The sequence below is a fragment of the Dicentrarchus labrax genome, unplaced genomic scaffold, assembly GCF_905237075.1.
Source record: "Dicentrarchus labrax unplaced genomic scaffold, dlabrax2021, whole genome shotgun sequence".
NCBI lineage: Eukaryota > Metazoa > Chordata > Actinopteri > Moronidae > Dicentrarchus > Dicentrarchus labrax.
Window position 1 is genome coordinate 5392429 of NW_026136720.1, and position 18780 is coordinate 5411208.

General features: G+C 41.4%; 1 protein-coding gene across 7 annotated transcripts in view; it reads right to left on the reverse strand.

The window, feature by feature from the left end:
• fgd4a (FYVE, RhoGEF and PH domain containing 4a) overlaps positions 1–18780 on the reverse strand; it is a 53162-nt gene that overhangs the window by 9230 nt on the left and 25152 nt on the right. For 4 of the 7 annotated variants that reach the window (XM_051382868.1, XM_051382872.1, XM_051382870.1 and 1 more), the window contains exons 2-4: positions 13786–13869; positions 3505–3660; positions 2132–2360 (exon numbers count right to left, since the gene is read on the reverse strand). In XM_051382868.1, coding sequence (XP_051238828.1) covers positions 2132–2360; positions 3505–3660; positions 13786–13869 — 469 coding nt within the window. Of the gene's footprint in view, positions 1–450; positions 472–1560; positions 1748–2131; positions 2361–3504; positions 3661–13785; positions 13870–17798; positions 17988–18780 lie in introns of those variants that run through there. The other 3 variants (XM_051382871.1, XM_051382874.1, XM_051382876.1) reach the window with 3 other exon arrangements.

Consider the following 18780-nt stretch of genomic DNA (forward strand, 5'->3'; position numbering starts at 1 on the left):
GTCCTACTTCCAAGGAGAACCCACATTATATATTGGGCTGCTGTAACATCTCTTTCAGTCTTGGCTTGCACATGAATGAAATGGGAAATAAAATGTTTGCAGAAGACAATTCGAAACACAGCACAGGGATGGAAGCTAGATTAACACACACACACACACACACACACACACACACACACACACACACACACACACAGGCATGTACAATGTCGCCATTCATCTGCTCGACATCCTGTAGCGGCAGTCAGTCCAGCTGCTTCCCCGTAAATTACCCTTCAGTCTTACAGCAAGCAGCTACCTACAGTTGCTACTGTATCTTAGCTCAGTTTAGCTGATCTCACATCTGTTGTAAAACTGGCCACAAATCGACCTTAAAAAAAACGTATACCCATTGGAGCATCACGAAATCTGACAGAAAAGATACGCAAGATACTATATCTGTGATCTAACCTTTACTGATGCAAAAACTCGGGGTAGTATTTAGCCTCAGCGCTGTTCACTGTTGCGTTGACTGTCACTGTCCGGTAGAAACAGGAAGTATGTATAAATAGAGGAACAACAACAGGCTGGTGAAACACTCCACAGATGAATCACTTCTGGGCTGTCAGCCACCAAAGGTGTTCCTGTACGTGAGACAATACCATCCGTACCCTCCAGAGGGAGACTAATAATAAGAATAATACCATTATTGCCTTATACTGTAAATACTACTGAAAAAAACACACACACACACACACACACACACACACACACACACAACTTCACTTTGTAGTGTGAAGGTGGGTGCACAGAGCAGTTCCTCTTCGTGTATAAACAAGTGTTCCAGCACATGACAGAGTTTTAAAACGAGACAGAACTAGACAAGAATTAAGAACAGCTTCACTTGCCATGTGGCAGTTCTTTAAAAGGTGCCTTTAAGGCAGCCAAGTGCCATGTGAACCAGATTAGTATATTAGTAGGCTAATTCTGTTCTCAGAAGCTGCGGGCCTTTCTCTGTTTTCTGTTTCAGTGCCACTAGAGGGCTAATCCCCACAGCACCGCACCGTCTGAATGAAAAAGATACGCCCGATTTCTCCCATTAACCTCACTTCAACGCTAGAAAATGTGATGAAAGGTGTGGAGGAAGGCTAGGATTCAGGTTTTCAGAGATCCAGACCAGGGACGACCTTGGATATGAGGCTACATGATGAAGATACTGAGTGAAATCTCAGTGGGTGTGCCACTGCTGCAGACTGAATATTTTTGGGATCTACTGTATGAGCAGTTGGGACAAGGGCACCATTGTTGGGCCTCTCACCACTTTCAATGGGCCTCTCTCACGTAAGGCAAGGCTGCAGCTACAATCAAAACTTACATGACTTGTAATATAACGAGATGTAATGCACAAAAACAGGGGTGAACGTTTGAAAGCCTTGTAGATACGTCTCTCTCATTCCTGATTCAGAATGAGTAAATTCAGCTGGGAAGAGTTTGTGTAAAAGCACCGGCCAACTGAATACTTAAATCAGCAACAAGATCAAAGCAGAGGCGTTTAAGTTGAAATAGCCGAAGACATCCTACCTCATTCTCCTGGGCTTCATCTCGCAACACTGAGTCCCGTCCCACAACTGAATGAGGAACTGTGTTTTCCCTCGCCTGTACAAATCTCCTTTCATCCCCTCGCTAACGCCTGGCTTGTGGAGCACGGGCTAATCTCCACTCGTCATGTCTACAGCTCCGGTCTGTGCTACTATCAATGAGTCAGACTGCAGACTTTGATTGAGGGACTTCTGCTTTTCATCCTTGAAATAACCGGCATAGGAAATGTTAGGAAAGACAAAGTTTTCCATCACCGTGATTACAACAGCTTGAATGAGGTCGTCTTGTTGCAAAAGCTATTAAGTGACGTGGATGGAGTTATTCAACCATCTGTCAGGGTAAACAGTATATTGCTATGCCGGTCACAGACTGTGTGCCATCAACGAATATTTCTCAAGCGAGAGCAATATTGAAGAGCCACTTTCACTGGCTAATATTACACAATAGATTGGCATCATTAAATGAGCAATTCCTCACACAGCATACACTTCCCTAAAAGCTTCTCTCTGTGAAGGGGAGCCACACACACCACCGGGGAGGAAAGAGCCCCTACCTGTTCTCCTCAAAGCGGCTGATGAGGTCTGAGACTTTGGAGTTTTTCTCCCTGACTTTATCCCGGTTCACAGCACCTCTTCCTCCTCCAACCCCTCCTCCTCCTCCTCCTCCTCCCTCTCCTCCTCCTCCCTGTTCCATGACCGGTCTATGCAGTGGTTTCTGTATGTGGCCCAGCGGGGATGAGAGCCCAGTCACCGGGCTCTGGAGATGTGGTGGCTTTGGAGGCACTGGAGAGAAGACAGAGGAAAAGTTAGAACACTAGGGACCTTGATGGCTTCAGTGATCTTGGATAGTTGCAGATGATTGCCTTGGTTCTTTCTCATCAGTGAATATGTTGCTGCAATGTGGATTTACACCTGAAGGGGGCGGCATAAGCTACCCCAAATGGCACCACACACAGCACAGGGCACTGAGCTGTATGAAATAAACAAGTAAGGCAGCTCGGCACAAAGTAACTGAGCAGTTTTACTTTGCTCACAAATCATGTGTTAGGAATCAAATGTCCTGCATGATTTACAGCAGCAGAAAGAATGGAGCTCAGTCTCTTGTCTTATCTGTGTAGAATGATTTACTCTGCTCAAATAAAGGAGGAATGAGGGTTCACCGATCCCAGGACAACTTACATAACCCTATTCCTGTTTTCACTGTCTCTCTGTGGTGGCCTGAGCATGTGTGGAGTCTGTATTGGTGGAAAGTAACTGAGCACATTTACTCAAATGCTGTACCTAAGTATAAATTTGACACTTTTTACTTCTACTCTACTACATTTCAGAGGGGAATATTGCAGGTTTGCAAGCTTTAGTCACTAGTTTTTAGAAATGAACTTTTGCATATAATACATATGCTTTGTTATGAATTAAACTACCCAACAGTACAAATACAGGCAATCAGTTGATTGACAGAAAATGATTTGGCTATGTTAATAATTGTTATTTTTAAAACAAAAATGCCAAACATTTCATGGTTCTAGTTTCGCCAATGTGAAGATTTGTGGCTTTCAGTTTTCCTTTATTTTTTAGTAATTTTGAAATTTGGATTATTAATCAGACAAATCAAGCAATGCAAAGGTGCCACTTAGGACTCTGGGTAAACTCCCTTTTTATTTTTCCTCATAAATCAGTGCTATTAGTCACCCTGCAAGTTTTATAAATATTTAACCACTGAAAATGTACAGGATATACTGTGTCATGTTTCTAAACAAACACAGTAAACAAACACAGAGGGACAAAGGTCGCCCTAAGACAATTAGCATGTGCGTGCCAATACCTTCACGATGACTTCAAACATGAATCATAGACCAATACAATTGTGTCCGCTGACCCTCCCACTCTGCAGTGTTTAGATGAAGTGATGTGTGTTGTCATTATGTACCTTGTGGTTTGGACACCGACCGAGGCCTGCTACCAGGGCCTCTTCCATTGACCCCTCCCTTGCTCTTGACAGTCTTCCCACCGCCCGCCCGACTCAGACACGCCTGCACGCTGGGTGGGTTTCTGTGCTGCTCGCTCGCCGGGCTACAGCCTAGAGCTGCAGGACAAAGAGAGAGAGAGAGAGAGAGAGAGAGAGAGAGAGAGAGAGAGAGAGAGAGAGAGAGAGAGAGCGTAGTAGTAAGACATTACAACATCTCTTCACAAATGAAATGAGAGTGATGAAACAGATTATGATAAAAAAACAAGCATGATGTAATGCGTCATGTAAATGTTGACAGCCTTCATTTGTTCTCCTCAGACAGAACACAGGCAGGAAATGAGGGGAGAGAGATGGTGAGTGACATGCAAAAATACACACAACAGCACATTTTTAGATACATCGTCAATGTACAGGCACCAATACTGGTGGTCATATATACAGTAGTTTCTCAGATAATTCTATTTTTGATATTGGCCTATTTTTGCATTACAGGCATACATTTTCGTCCTCAGTTACAGAGGTTTGTTTGTTTGTTTGTTTGTTTATTAAGCCGCTATATTCTTCCTGGGGTCCACACAGTTTACATGGTGACAATACCATCAAAATATACACACTCACACTACTCATCACAACACATCATAATGCACATATACTGTAATATATACTGTAAACAGTAACAATTGACAATTTATAGACAAACACAAAAAATAAAAAAAGGCCAACTCCAAATGAATGTATCATGACCTACCAAAAAAATATCATCATGATCTCACAGATAAATATCATCATTTCACCATTTATTGCCCATGGAACCATGGAGGTGATGCATTGTAGATGACAGTCTTGTAATCTTTTTGCAGAAAAGAAACCATATAAAATATTCACTACTCAAACCCACTGTTTCCAAAGATACAACACCATGTATGACACATGGTTGAATGGTATACCATATTAACCCCTAGTTGTTTAGAACTTTAAAATTGATGCACATACTGTGTTGCTTTTGACCTACAGTAGGTGGGATTGTAGCTAAAACATATATAACCAATCTGCTCAATATAAAATGTTCACACCAAATGTAAAAGAAATGTTGTGAACTCTAGAGTACAAGTGGTTACATCTGATGAATCAATGCAGACAGACAGACAGACAGACAGACAGACAGACAGACAGACAGACAGAGGTCTAGAGATGAATGAATGTGCTACAATGTTTTATTTAACTTTGAAGGCTATGAATTATTATTAAAAAATTCCAGTTTGTTGGCCTGAAGGATCACTGTGGCTTTCCATTACACAATGGACCCCACCCCTGCCATCATACTGTATCAGAATCCTCTCAGTGTGTCCTACTGACAATCACATCAACCAATCATTTTTATACACAGGGCATACTGTATATATTTATTGCTGCAAATACGTTGACGAGAAACAGCTGCAGGCTAAATGTTAGAGAGTGTCAGACGGTTCAGTTGATTATCCAGCTAATGATCCAGTTGATGATCAGCTCCAGTGAAGGCTTTTACCCAACCAGCTGGCCACAGATGGTACAACATCAGTGTTTAGATATAGCAGACAAACTGATTTAATGGAGCAACGGGCAGTGTTTATAGTAGCCTGAATATCCTCCTCACAGCACACACACACATACATGCATGTAAAACACATGCAGCCCAGTAAGGCAAATGGCCATATATGGTACTAAATTGCCAGGAGCCAGGAGCTGCTCTCATTATTTTACAAGCTTTTAGTTCATTAGTTTCCATTTAAAGTGGTCACTTAAAGGGGTGTGTGTGATTTAACAAGTGGCACTGATGTATGGGTTGGATTCAGAAATCGATGTAGCTTCGTGCTTGGCTAACTTGTATGAATAAACAGTGTGTGCAGTGGAGCTTAAAGAATTCAGACTTAGACTTTCGGGAACTTCCGACTGCTTTTATTTGTATCTGTTCTGTTTTTACTCATAAACGTCTACAGTACACAGACAGAAGAGTCTGGTCCTCAGTGATGTTAATATGGAAAGAGACATTTTCCATCGCTGTAATATAAATTATTGATAAGAGGTCTTAATTCCTTGATAGACCCGGTTTCATGTCCCAAAATAGGTCACGTTAAAAGCATCTGCATAAGATATCTTCCACCCTTCTTGGCAAATACATCAAGATTATAGCTGAAACGATCAGTCGATTAATCTTTAAAAGTCGACTGATAAATCAATCATATATAATAATCAATCAGCAACTATTTTCATAATTGATTAGTTTAAGCCATTTTTTCAAGCAACTACACAAAGAGTTCTGATGTTCAGCAGGTAAGAAGTATCAGAAGTTAGTTGAGTTTATCCTGTTGGCATGCTAACATTTGCATTATAGAAAACAGATAAACTTATAAAAAAATGATTATAAGTTGCAGCCCTAAAGTATATGAACAACGGGTAATTCACCCTTTCAGATGCAGTTTGTTGAAACTGCTTGGGGCCCCTTATTTGTTTCCTCTACAGTGATCTTTATCTTGCCAATCCAGAAACAGAAAGAGAAAACAACAACCACAGAATCATATAGTGACAGTTTCTATTTTTACAGCCTGACCGTAATTAAAGACAACATCTTTAGCAACTGTCCGACTGGAAACGGTCCCACGCTGCGTTTGGGAGAGCAGACTTTCTAAAAACGGCCCCTGCAAATTACCAATCAATTCTGAAGGCAGCCTCAGGAATTTCTCTCGATTACGTGTTTGGCTTCCCTTCGTGGCCACATTAAGAGGGAGTAAAAAGAAAGAAAAAAACCTCCAGCAACAAGCTATGCACCATGTTGTACATGTATGGCTAAAAGTGAAGTCTCCGCCTGCAGATTGTGCTCCACATACTGCAGTTATCCTGGAAGATTGCAGGGGGTCCACTCTCCACAGCCTGGCTCTGTCTCCTAGGCTTGTTATTAACTGAGTCAAACACATCCCTCGGCTTTAAATCACATCTGTGCTGGGTGCTTTCACATGAACCCAAGCAAGTTGTGCAGGCATTTTAAGTGTTACTGCTCAAGATTAGAAAATAGAGATGTGAATAGAGATATATGTAGATAAGTCTGGAAATGCATATGTATTAAGCTTGGACCTGCATACTGATGAAACTGTCAGTTGCGTAGAGAAAGATTTTGAGTTTGGATTAGATCAACTATCTTCTCTACCTCTACTACTATCTTTCTCTTATATGAACCATTGGGACAATGAAGCACAGCCAGTTCTGTCACAGTAAAAATAGGACAAACTCTACTTCCTTTCTCAGAACCGGCGTGCTTGGCAGGAATTGCTGTCCCTGGTAACACACAAATTCTGGCATCTTCTCATTAAAGCTGTCTTGGCACAAGTGACAGACCGCCTTGTACAGTAAATTAGTAGCAGCTAGCCGCCACCCTGCACAAAAACTTTTTATTCTCCTCCTTCATCTGCTTGATGGGGAAAGGAGCCCTGTTGTCTGCAGACTTGTTGATGTGGATGATACATAAAAAAAGAGGAACTTCTGCTTCACAAGAACTCAGCTATGTGAGTTTTTAATCACCATATGTGATGTCACTTAATACCCTAATATCCTAACTGATGGTATGACAGCATTTCCTCTACTTAAGTAAAATGTTTTTCATAGAAACCGAAACACTGCTGGAGTGCTGCTGCAAACTAGAAGTGAAGAGTTGACAAGTGAAACTGAGACACGACCTTTGCCTCTGTCCCTGTTGGAGGATGGTGAGACTTGCTGCCATGGCAACTAGCCCGTTACCTTCGGAAGATGCTAAATTTATTTCACCGCAGAGTGGACTGAGCCTGAAGGCATCTGCTTCTATCTCAATAAATCCAAAACAGCACAGCGAGTGTGAGACTATGAGAAGTGCCCTAGTCAGGGTTAGGTGTCAGGAGCAGTGCAGATGAGAAAGAACAACTTGTGCTGGTTCGCAAAAGCACTCAGCGTCTTTTACAAATATACACGTTTCTAAAATCATGAACAGCGTCCTCCCTCCGTGTGTGAGTCTATCAAAAGGACAGAGCTGTGTAAAATCTCTGCAAAAACATCAGACCAGATCCAGCTTGTTTTTCAGACAGAATTAATCTTTGTAAGGTTAACCTGCGCTCATTTGTGTGCGTGTGTGTGTGTGTGTGTGTGTGGGGTCAACATTGTTGTGGTAACACAGCATTAAAGACCCCCCCAACCCCACCCCCCATTCACAACCTTGCAGCTCTGCCACATCACAGCAGCAGAGGAAAGAGTTTACTGCAAGCAAGCAAAGACGGCTGAAGGAATGTATCACTCCGACACAAATATCTTTCTCTGCAACAAAGAAACAAACAGTGTCTGAAAATAGAGAATCATCCCAAATTGTGCCTAAAATAGTTTGGTTCCAGGGATGCCATGTCAGTTGGTTTGTTGGTCAAATACTTTGGGCTTAAGCAAAATAACTAGTGGATGGGTTTCCATTACATTTTGTACAATTATGATCCCAAGAAGATGAAATGACTTTCTTCTGTTTTTTACACCCACTGTTCAAAATCTAATCAATTAGCCTGATTTAGATAAAGTTATTTGAAGGCACATTTAAGTAATTTGAAGGGAAAAAATGTCTAATTTGTGTGCATACATAATAAAAAATGTCACCCCAATACATCCTGCAGCAATCTAATAAGGATAAGGCTACGTTCACTGCAAACCATAGTGCTCAGATCTGATTTTTTAAAATTTATTTTTTGTTTGGCTGTTTAGATTCTTGTCTGATTCGTGTGAACAGGTCCTAAAGTGACTCACATGACAAAGGTAGATCTAGAGTGACTTATAAGTAGCATGAATTCTGATACAACTGTTCATACTCAGGTCACATTGTAGAAATTCACCTGTGTCTGATTCAAATCACATATGGAAGTGGCCAATCGGGACTGAAAAGATCAGATTCCATGAAGTTGGTGCCATTTACATCGTCATGAAAAACAGATGTGATTTGATTTGGGCCACTTGTGTCTGCAGTGCAAATCTAATCCAAACTCGTAGTCAGGGGATCATGAAGGTCTCCACGACAATTTATGGCAAGTTATAGTTGTTGAGATATTTCAGTCTGGAACAAAGTGGTCAAAGGTTGCCATCCTTAGAGCCACGCCACTAGCATAGCTGAAAGTGGACTCTATGACCTTTTCAACAATGCACCATAAGACAAAAGTCTGCAGCAAAGATGCGTTCTTGTCCTTTAATCACAGAAACTTACTGCAGCCTTCATGCCCCAATCTTCACCCTATAACCCTGTGCAGGCGGGCAGGTGTGTCAGTCGGTTAATCTCCACTCAGCCTCTGCGTCAAACACAATTAAGTGAACTACCAAGGCCTTTCTACCATGTTCTCATGACATCACCACCTTCCCGAAAGCGCTGTAACCTGACAGTAGGCCTGCTGGACCTGTCTTCTTGGTGTCCCTCGTCTCACTCTTTCTCTCCCTCCTCCCTAACTCCCGCTGTCAGAATGTGTGCCAATACTTCAGTGTGAGAGCTTCAGGTGAAAAAAGACAAAAGGCACACCTGTCTGTGTGGCCCAGTGTCCCCACCCTGACAGCAGCTCAACACTCCAGAAAGAGGAGTGTCTGACACGGCTTGAATCTAAAGCTTTGTCTCTGCTCGTGGCCCCACAGGCACAACATTAATATCAGAAGGAATGTCTGAGTGGACTTTTTTACAAATTCTGCTTCTTCTATGTAAATGAGTTGGAATATTAAAGCTCGTTTGGGTGGCTTCTATTCAGCAACAGCAACGTCAGGAAAAATTAGTTGAAGCAAACAGAATAGCTGGTCAAAAATCCTTCACGCATCTAGATCAGCTTACAAGTTGGTTGATATACAAAAGGGAAGCAACTACGGTGTGCAGTGATCTGTCTGAGCCTGTGTACTGCATATATATGCAATGTATTATATCAAAGGCTCAGCCAGTGTTAAGAGTGTAAACATTACAACATTCTCATAAATCAACAGAAAAAAGAGCAGGTCAGCCTGCGAACTTGTTCGAGTCATTATCAAGTGCGACTGTGTGTTCTGCGGAGGGTGATCTACAATCAAAGATTAAAAGATACACCTAACAAGAAGTGAAAAAAGAGAAGCAAATCTAAGAGGAATCTAACAGAGAGTCAAAACAAAACATTATGTTAAATTCAAAACCCCAGTGAATGAACTCACCCTGTTTGAGACAGTCAGGAAAACAGTGTATCCCTAGCGAGGGACCATGCTGTGTGTGAGAGAGTGTGTTTGTCCCAGAAGAGTTTAGGTTCCTTGCAATCTTCCCAGGCAGTGCTGCCACTGAGTGACTCAGCTCACAGCTCACAGTTCCACAGCAGCACGAGACTCCTCCTTCACTCTCGCTCACACCCCCTATTTAAGTGGCTTTTAACAAGTACACAGGCAGGGTGTACACACCAGTATCCAGAGGTTCACAACACACAACTCTGAGTGCACAGGATCTGCACATTCAGACTGTAAAAGGTATAAACAGCACCACTGAGAGTCCAGTTACATATTCCTGCAAAAACAAGATTCCTCTCTTGATTAACATGGAAATAAACCAGACTAAATCAATCGGGGAATTACGAAATTTGGATTCAAATTCAGAGGTATGTACACAGCCCTTGCAGGTACAACATGATTAAAATGCTCTGCAGCTTCAGCTCGTTTGGTTTAACCATCATAAAAGAAGCAAACAACTAAAGCCTATTTCCGAGACCATTGAAACAGGACCAGGACCCGCTTGTGTAACAGCCACTACACTTCTCGTTCTATTTACGCCTGTCATCCTTCAGTTAGTCTGATCAATGATTAACATACACCACAGTAAAGCAGCCACTTCTCTCATCTGCCTGCTAAAATCTAAATGAAGCCCAAAGTCTATAATCTATTATTGCAAACCACCATCCCGTCAGTTTCTCCGCCTCAGGCACATTTTTGTGCAAATATTTAAGACGGAAAAACAAGACACCAGTTAAACCAGTTAAAAAACTGAGTGAGTTGACACAAACAAGTGAAAAGTATCATCTGGTAAAATCCACTAACAACAAGTTAGTGAGTTTAAATCTAGATTAGATATGAAAATGAAACAGAGATCCCAAGAGCAGAATGCTTATTTCCATAAACAAGATGTACCTTTTGCAGAAGTCAGCACAGGGAACTGCGAATCAAGCTTCTCCATGTCCTGTATCTATCCTCTGCGCTGAGCTGTTTGCCTTTTTGAGTAATTGCTTATCTACATTGTTATATATCAACTTTGAGCCATCACATGGTTGCGAAAAGAAAAACCAACAAAGGAAGCCTTAATTTGAATCACGCATAGAGCTTGTCGTCTTGCCACATGTCAATATATGAAAGGTATGCATGTGTGCTTATTTTGCATATACATATTCACAGACACAGGGCACACATTGTCAAACTGCATGCTCACTGGCATGCCTTATGTGTCGGCAGGGCAGGATTAGAAGGAATGACAGGCATTAGTTGCTCTCCCAGTAAGCCAGTATGACCAGTAGAAATTCCACTCACTAAATTATTTCCCAATTAGCTTGACTAACACTCAGTTCATAATTAAATTCTCAAACATTTAGGAGATATGAGGCAAACATCTGTTTAAAAAAAAACCTGACTAACTGTGCAATAGTAACTAAGACCGCACTCTGATGCTCACATCTCAGTGGTGCAAGCCGTGAACATGCAGCCAACCTCTGCAGCCTTACAGCTGGCAGGGTCTCACATGAGACCGACAGGAGACATTGGTGGTGTCATCAGAGATGTTGCCGGTGACACCTGACCTGTGAGTGATACACATACTGGAAATAAAGGAAATGTGTTTACAGGCACCTGGTTACTATTAAAACCCACATTTGCATGCAGTAATGTATATGTCAGTAATGCAGTTTTCATATTTATGCCCTCATATTTTGGGGATATTTGATGCTGAATCCTGAGCTATTTCTGAGGTTGAACTTTAAACTGATGGCTTAATGCAGTAGTTCCTAACCTTTTCTTTAAGGGACCCCTTTTCTCTCCCCTGATGACCCTTGACTAAGTGACATATTTTATGGATATTTCATATTATATTCAAAACTATACAATTAACCCAAATAGTGATTATTAATATCAGATTATCATTTTTTTTTTTCTGCAATTCAATGTCTGTACTGTTTTCTTTTAAATCATTTTTAACAATCATACATACGAAATAGGCTTTTCTAGCACGCCTTAAAATAAAGAAGGCCTCGCGACCCACCCCCTGTGAAGTTTTGGCGACCCCTAGGTTGAACAGCTGGCTTAATAAAAGGACATGTTCTCTGCTGAATTGTGAAACAGTTTATCTGCAGATGTGGCTTATTTAGACTCATTTATTTTAGTGGGACTTTGGATTTATCTATTTCACCTTCTCCTTCCCTCCCTCTGTTCCGCTGTAACAGCAATACTTTTCCTGTCTGAAATCTTCATCGTGCACATGTGCACAAATGTCGAAATGCATACATGGCAAAAAGAAGTCAGGTTTCCCCAGCAGTGTTAACCTGGTTCCTTGAATCTCAATTAAGCCTTTCGGTTTAGAAATTAGGTTACTGCCAATAGATGAGAAAACCAGGTTACCTAGTTGCAGGTAGACGCACAAAATGTTAGCCTTTTCTTTGTATATTTTCATGTTTCAGTGTCTATATATTTCAGTTGTCGAACACAGTAAAATAAGGTTTCTGCAGAATTCTGACATGTAAATGAAATGCTTTGCCCACACAATAAACGTGGAAAAAATACTTTCAGAGGCACATGCAAAACACTGAGACAAACTGACACTATAAGTGCTGCTGCTCACCTTCTTTACATAGTCACACACAAGCAACACATAGACTAATGGAAACACAAACATACACAAAACCCAGTTTCTAACCATTTCTGGTGGCCTATATCACTCAGTGAGATTAGAGGGTGTGTAGTTACAAGTCTGGCTCTACCCTGGAACGTGTTTATGTGACAGACAGGGTGACAGATAACCACAAGGAATGGCGGATTAGCTGTTTCTGTTCAACTACCCAGACTTTCTTCAGATTAACCCTGCCTCATCCCCTAATCCAAGGGCCAGCGTGAGATTAGAACCCCAGTCTGCTCTGAAACAGGAGGCGCCGGGAGGCACAAAAGTGTCGGGGGTTGTGATGAAAAAGAGGACAAAGTGTGGGGAGGAGAGAGACAGGGGTAAATGAGGGAACTGGAGAGGGAACTGGACACAACGGTGTTTATTTTACAGGGTGCAGATGATGAGTTAAAGGCAAAAGGTGAGAAAAAAGCTTCAGCAGTGCTGGGGAAAAATACGATGAAATAGGCAGGAAGGAAGGACGAGCGTGGGCATGAGGAAAATAGACAAAAACACAGAAGATGGACAGATGAAAAGCCAGATGGAAGAGGGGTGAACGGATAGAGGGATTTACAAAAGAGAATCAGACAGTATACATGAAGAGGAGAGAAAATGAGAAAAAGTGAAAGGAAGGAAGACACTGGGGGGCTGGAGGAATGTACCCATTCATCACAGTGACACAGACTGTGAGCCACACACACGCACACACACACACACACACACACACACACACACACACACACACACACACACACACACACACACACACACACCACAAGTTTGAATTGAAACAAAAATAGAACAGAGACCAGCAGCCTTTTTCACACCCCTCCACAGCCATGAGCAGCAGGGAGTGTTCATAGTTCCTTTCAAAGCATCATCCCCTTTTCTGCATATCAACCTTGCCTAAAAGTTTACTTCACTGCAAGCAATTTGCTTTAAAAAAAAAAAAAAGTAGAAGAAGATCTCACTAGACATGGTGAAGTTTAGAAATGGCTGAAAGGCTTGAAACTCTCGGCGTGATATTGATTTCAAATGCAAACATGTGCAGCCCTCCTGCTGTGAATCAGAGGTGGTGACTGACGACTAACAAAGCTTTGCATTTTAATTTGGCTCAGCGCTATACCTCCCACACATCTCAAGAGGAGTCATAAAAAAAAATAGAACTGCATCAACACCAGCGCAAATACAGACAGACAGGAAACCACAGCAAATGAACAGCCTCTTCACATCCAAACATAAGTGAGCTGTGAATAACTGTACACTTATTAATTGACACTGCCCAGAGCAGCTTGGTGTGACAAAACCATCAGCTGCATTTAAAAGAAAAGGATCAAACAAGCAGAAAAAAAAGAGATGCAGCTCACCTCTGGAGTGTTCGATTTTCACCGCCACGCAGGCCTCCTCATCAGCGTTCTTGGCCCGGAAGCAGCCAGTTTTGTCTTTCTTCTCTGCAACAACAAAACACAGGATTCACTATAAAAAGAAATAGGAGCAAACTATGGAAGAGGATGATATTTTAATACTCAACCCACATCTGACACTGGAGCTTCAAGCTGTTTCAGGCAACCCCATGTTTTATTTAAGAGGAGCCCCAATATGAAAATGAGGAATGGAGCAAGAAGAGGCAGGAGGAAGCATGCCTTACTATGGCTGAGACAATAAGCTGGACTTTCACGGAACTGGAGATATTCCAATTTGAGTTTTGGAGCGCTCTTCTGGTAGCTGCATTTATCAAGATAAGGAGAAGATGTATGTTTGTTTTGAGAATGAAAAGGAACATACCGCCCCTTGGAGATAGAAGCCCTAATTAGTCTGTCTGTGATATGTAGGGCATCGTCTGTGGGGAGAGCTAACACTCTTTCAACACAGCCGTTTAATATGCACATAAAAGATTAAAGAGAAAATAGCAACAGTCATAAAAACAATGATGGGCTCACATAAATATTAGCCCCCTCCAAACACACACCCACACAATTAAAAAGACACACACAATCAAACCTATGCTCTGTCTGATCTACTATGAAGCATCAAAGCTGCGGGATGATCAGTGAAGTTGCTGGCACGCAGCAACACGTGCAAGTGACACATGAAAGAATATAACAGCTGTACAACAACAAATTGAAGTTGAGCTGATTTCATTCAACTTTTTTTTTTTCACTCAATGCGCAAATTGCAGTGAGAAACCTGTTTTACTGTCTTTATCTCAATGTTCTTCAACTACCACGTTTTGCAGCACCTGACCAGAGCACCAACAGGACAATACAATCAGGTGAGATTAGGTTATCACAGATATATCGGCATTAGTATGTTGGTCGATATGCAACAAGAAATTCCAAAGCAGCAAAAACTGCAGTAATAAATGTTTAAATCGTAGCATTTTTCTCAATTCTCGTTTAATGTTTTCCGTATTCATAGTGAATATTTTAAATATTTGAAATTCCAATGACATGTACTGCACATCATGACGTTCATGTTCCCAAGAGGAAGAATCTGAAAGACTAGAGGCCCCTAAATCCCACAGACTGGTCCTTTACCATGCTGCCAATAACACTGGCAAGAACTGCTGTGGTACAGTACAGCCTCACAGAGCTGCATTACTGTAGACTCTCTCATGTTTAACTAGGACTGCAACAGCAGTAATACGTATTTTTTACATCAATTCACACCATCTTCAGTGACTGCCCAATAAGTGAGTAAATCAAAACCACCTGCAAATCAGTCACGCTATACAGTTTTAAGGAAACAATCCCTCAGAAATCCCAAAAGAGAAAGAAAAAGAAAGCACAACGGGGTAATTCTATGAGTCTACTTCCACGCTTTTTGTCATTCAACTATTATTTGTACCAAATATTTAGCACAGTATCACTTGGGATATATCAACACAGAAGTGCTTAACCGAGACAACATAATGGAGTGTGAATAATGCCACGTAAAAGAAAAGTGGACAAACTCAGCGTGGGGCCGTGCAAACAGTCAAGGGGAGGTACAAATTACTTTGTGTGTGTGTTTAGTGCGCGCGCGTGTGCATGTGTGGGAAGGGGGGTATAATATCCTGGCTCAGGGATTAAAGGAGGGCTTTCTCCACCCACCATCTGGACTCCTCATGACAGGCCTGCCTGCTGTTCCACACACACACACACACACACACACACACACACACACACACACACACACACACACACACACATAAACTTACAATTTATATATATATGTGTGTCTACAGTATTGAACCCCAATCTGTTATATAAGTTCCCTATTCAGAATATAACAAAATAAGCGGCTTATCAAAAGCATTACATAAATGTCAGACACTTCTCTTTAGAGACATCCCACTAATTCAACTGTGACACCCCCCCCCTGCAGACTCTCTGTGACCACAGTTATTATACTCCTATTGTTTCCTGGAGTGGGGGGATGTGTTAATATGTCTGCAAACACAAAAATACATGCCTCACACACTGCCAGAACCTAAGTGACAACATCCAAGAAGGATATAAAGGTTGGATGAATGTCTCTCTGAGGGGTGCGTGTTGGAGAAACCTTCAATGATGATATATGTTGGGGAGAGTTTACTGGACCAGCTACTGGACTGAACCCTAACTTCCTCTTCCTGTCAGTCAACTTCCTGTTTTTCCTATTCCCTTAACTCTGACCACAGAACAAAAGAGAAACTGGAGGAAATCACTTGCACGTATAAACACACACAGTGGACAGGTCAGACAATGATATGGTCTGAATTCTCAGAAGGAAACTGAACGCATCCATACGGCGAAAAACAAATCACAGCAAAATGACTGCGCCTGCAACAGAAACCGAGGAAACTGAGAAAGCTAGTCAGTGTTTTTAACGAGCTTTGCTGTCAGTTACAGTAAAACTGCAATTTTGAAAGTGAATATAAAGGGATTCCTGTCACGTCATGTCAGATTTATATCGAACACGAACTGCCAACTAAGAGACAACTCTTACATTTACCTCCCGTATATCTTTGGGCTATCTGCTTGTCATCACCAATTAAACACGCATCAACACAGGTGGCAAACTGCAGCGAATCCTCCAGGGGTGGCGGTCAAGGCAAATAAAAATCAAATTCAGCAGTTACATTTACAGCAATCCAATCTGCTCTGTCAGTGAAAACACTGCGTTCTCCTTAAGTATTATATAAGAAAACACCACCAGCACGATTCTAATACCTATTACTAATGGGTGGTGGTTTATTTATAGAAAGCTGTAACGATAGGGGCTGATCCAAAGCACAGTGCTGACTTCTCCTTGACAGATAAAGGACAGAAATGAGCTGTGACATTTATCAAATCTTGAGTCTCTCTGTGTGTGTACGTATACGCAGTGTTTCACTGGGGAAAAGTCATGTAAACAAACCTTTTATCACACAATCACACAGGTCCATCTCTCAGCTGATAGCAACTCTGTTTACATTGACCTGCTCCGTAGCAACAAGGGCTGTGGTGTTGGTTTATTGTTGGGTTTATTCATCTCTGCTAGACCTGCATTGTTGTCCAAAAACTATTAAAGCACATCAAGCTTCTTCATTAAAATGGATATAGTACTTTACATACACCATAATGCTGCTGTAAATACTCAATAATCACAAAACGTGCATTAATCCACAGTTGGAAATAGTCCCAAACAAACGCATCATTTACCCCTGTTTGAGTAAAATCTGCCACAGCAAACAGCTGTTTTAGTAAACTATTTAGCATTTCAATATATATATATATGTTCTGTGTCTTGTCTTTAAACATTTACATCTATATTAGGAAGAAGTGGTCCGTACAAATCTTCAATTTAATAGAAAATAATATCTACTATAAAAAACAAAATAAGCAAATCAAAGTAAATTTCTACACAGATAATAAACTTTTAATGAACTTGACTCAGAATCAGAATAATAGGTTTTTACCTCTACTGTGAGCAGACAACTTCTTAAACCCAAACTACATTCATCTTTATGTACATATTACCATAATGGTACTTGTCACACAGGCTGGCACAAAGCTGGCAGATCCTCACTATTATTTTAATTTACTTGAAACTGTGAGTAAAGGTCTGTGACTCGACCTTTAAAAATAGACTCTTTTCAATTCACCTTTCACCAAGTCAGAAGCAATTACCTACATGGTTTCCCCACAACAGATACCCTGCATATTTAAAATGTTTATAAGGTGACTGCACCCACTTGTCTGGTAGCACCTATATGTGTGTGTGGGTTTCTGTAATGAAACCAGCACTTCCTCCAGTTGTTTTTTCTCAGTGGTTCACTGACAACTCATCTCGAATTCCTGTACTGAAACCAAACTGTATTTTTGTGATATTTCTAAGCTGCCTGACTGTCTAACAAAACAAAACATGTCTACAGTACCTGTGAGCATTTCTCTCCAGTACGGCTTGGTTTTCCCCCTCCTGTCAACCACACAATGTTTATCCATCTCGGAACGTCTCTTTAACTCGGTTTTATCAGCATCTATGAGGAAATTACGTCCCTTCCTTCAGAATCAAGTTTTCCCTGTCAGCTGGTTACTTCACGTCTGTATTTACCCATCAAACCCTCGGAGTGCCTTCCCCGTCACTGTACAAACCGGTTCCCTGGAAACCAGAGTCACCAGGTGTGAGAACGGGAGGGAGGGTGAGAGGGAGGGGGGGAGGAGAGAGAAGTCGTCCTTCAAGATGTTGATTCACGGTCACTTTTAACTATTTCCATGATAATGCTTTGAGGGTTGGCCAGCACTCAAGGACAAAGTCACCCCATGGTAGGAGGAAAAGTGGGAATAGGAGAAAAACCAAAGGAGGGGTGGAAACACTGTAAATCACTGGTGAGGAAAAGTGGAGGAAGGCGGGAGAGGAACGTGTGGACGGAGAAGTGAGAAAGATGAAAATTAACCAGCCATAACAGTTAATATTTAACCATCTGCAGTCCTGCCAAACAGTCTGACAACCCATTATTAAACACACTTTCTACTATGATGACTGCATTATCTTTTTTTGCCTACTTTGTGCTCCTGTGCCAGTGCATCCGAACTGTATTTTCTCACACACTAACCGTATAACACAAATTTGACAGTACAACCCCCCCCCCAAAATCCCAATTTTAACCTAATATCAGCCCTGATATACTGCAGCAGAGATGGAAGTTACACAAAGAGATTCTGAAATTAAAAAACTTAAATCACATTGGGGAATCTACCCTTATCATCCCATAATGATGAGAAATAGATACTATTAACTATATAGAAAAATACCATTTCTGTCCTTAAGGAGACAAGAATGCAAAGTAACCTCATTTGCATGGCTGTCGTAGATTGAGATAACTACCATTCAAATGTAACTCATAAATAATGGAAAGG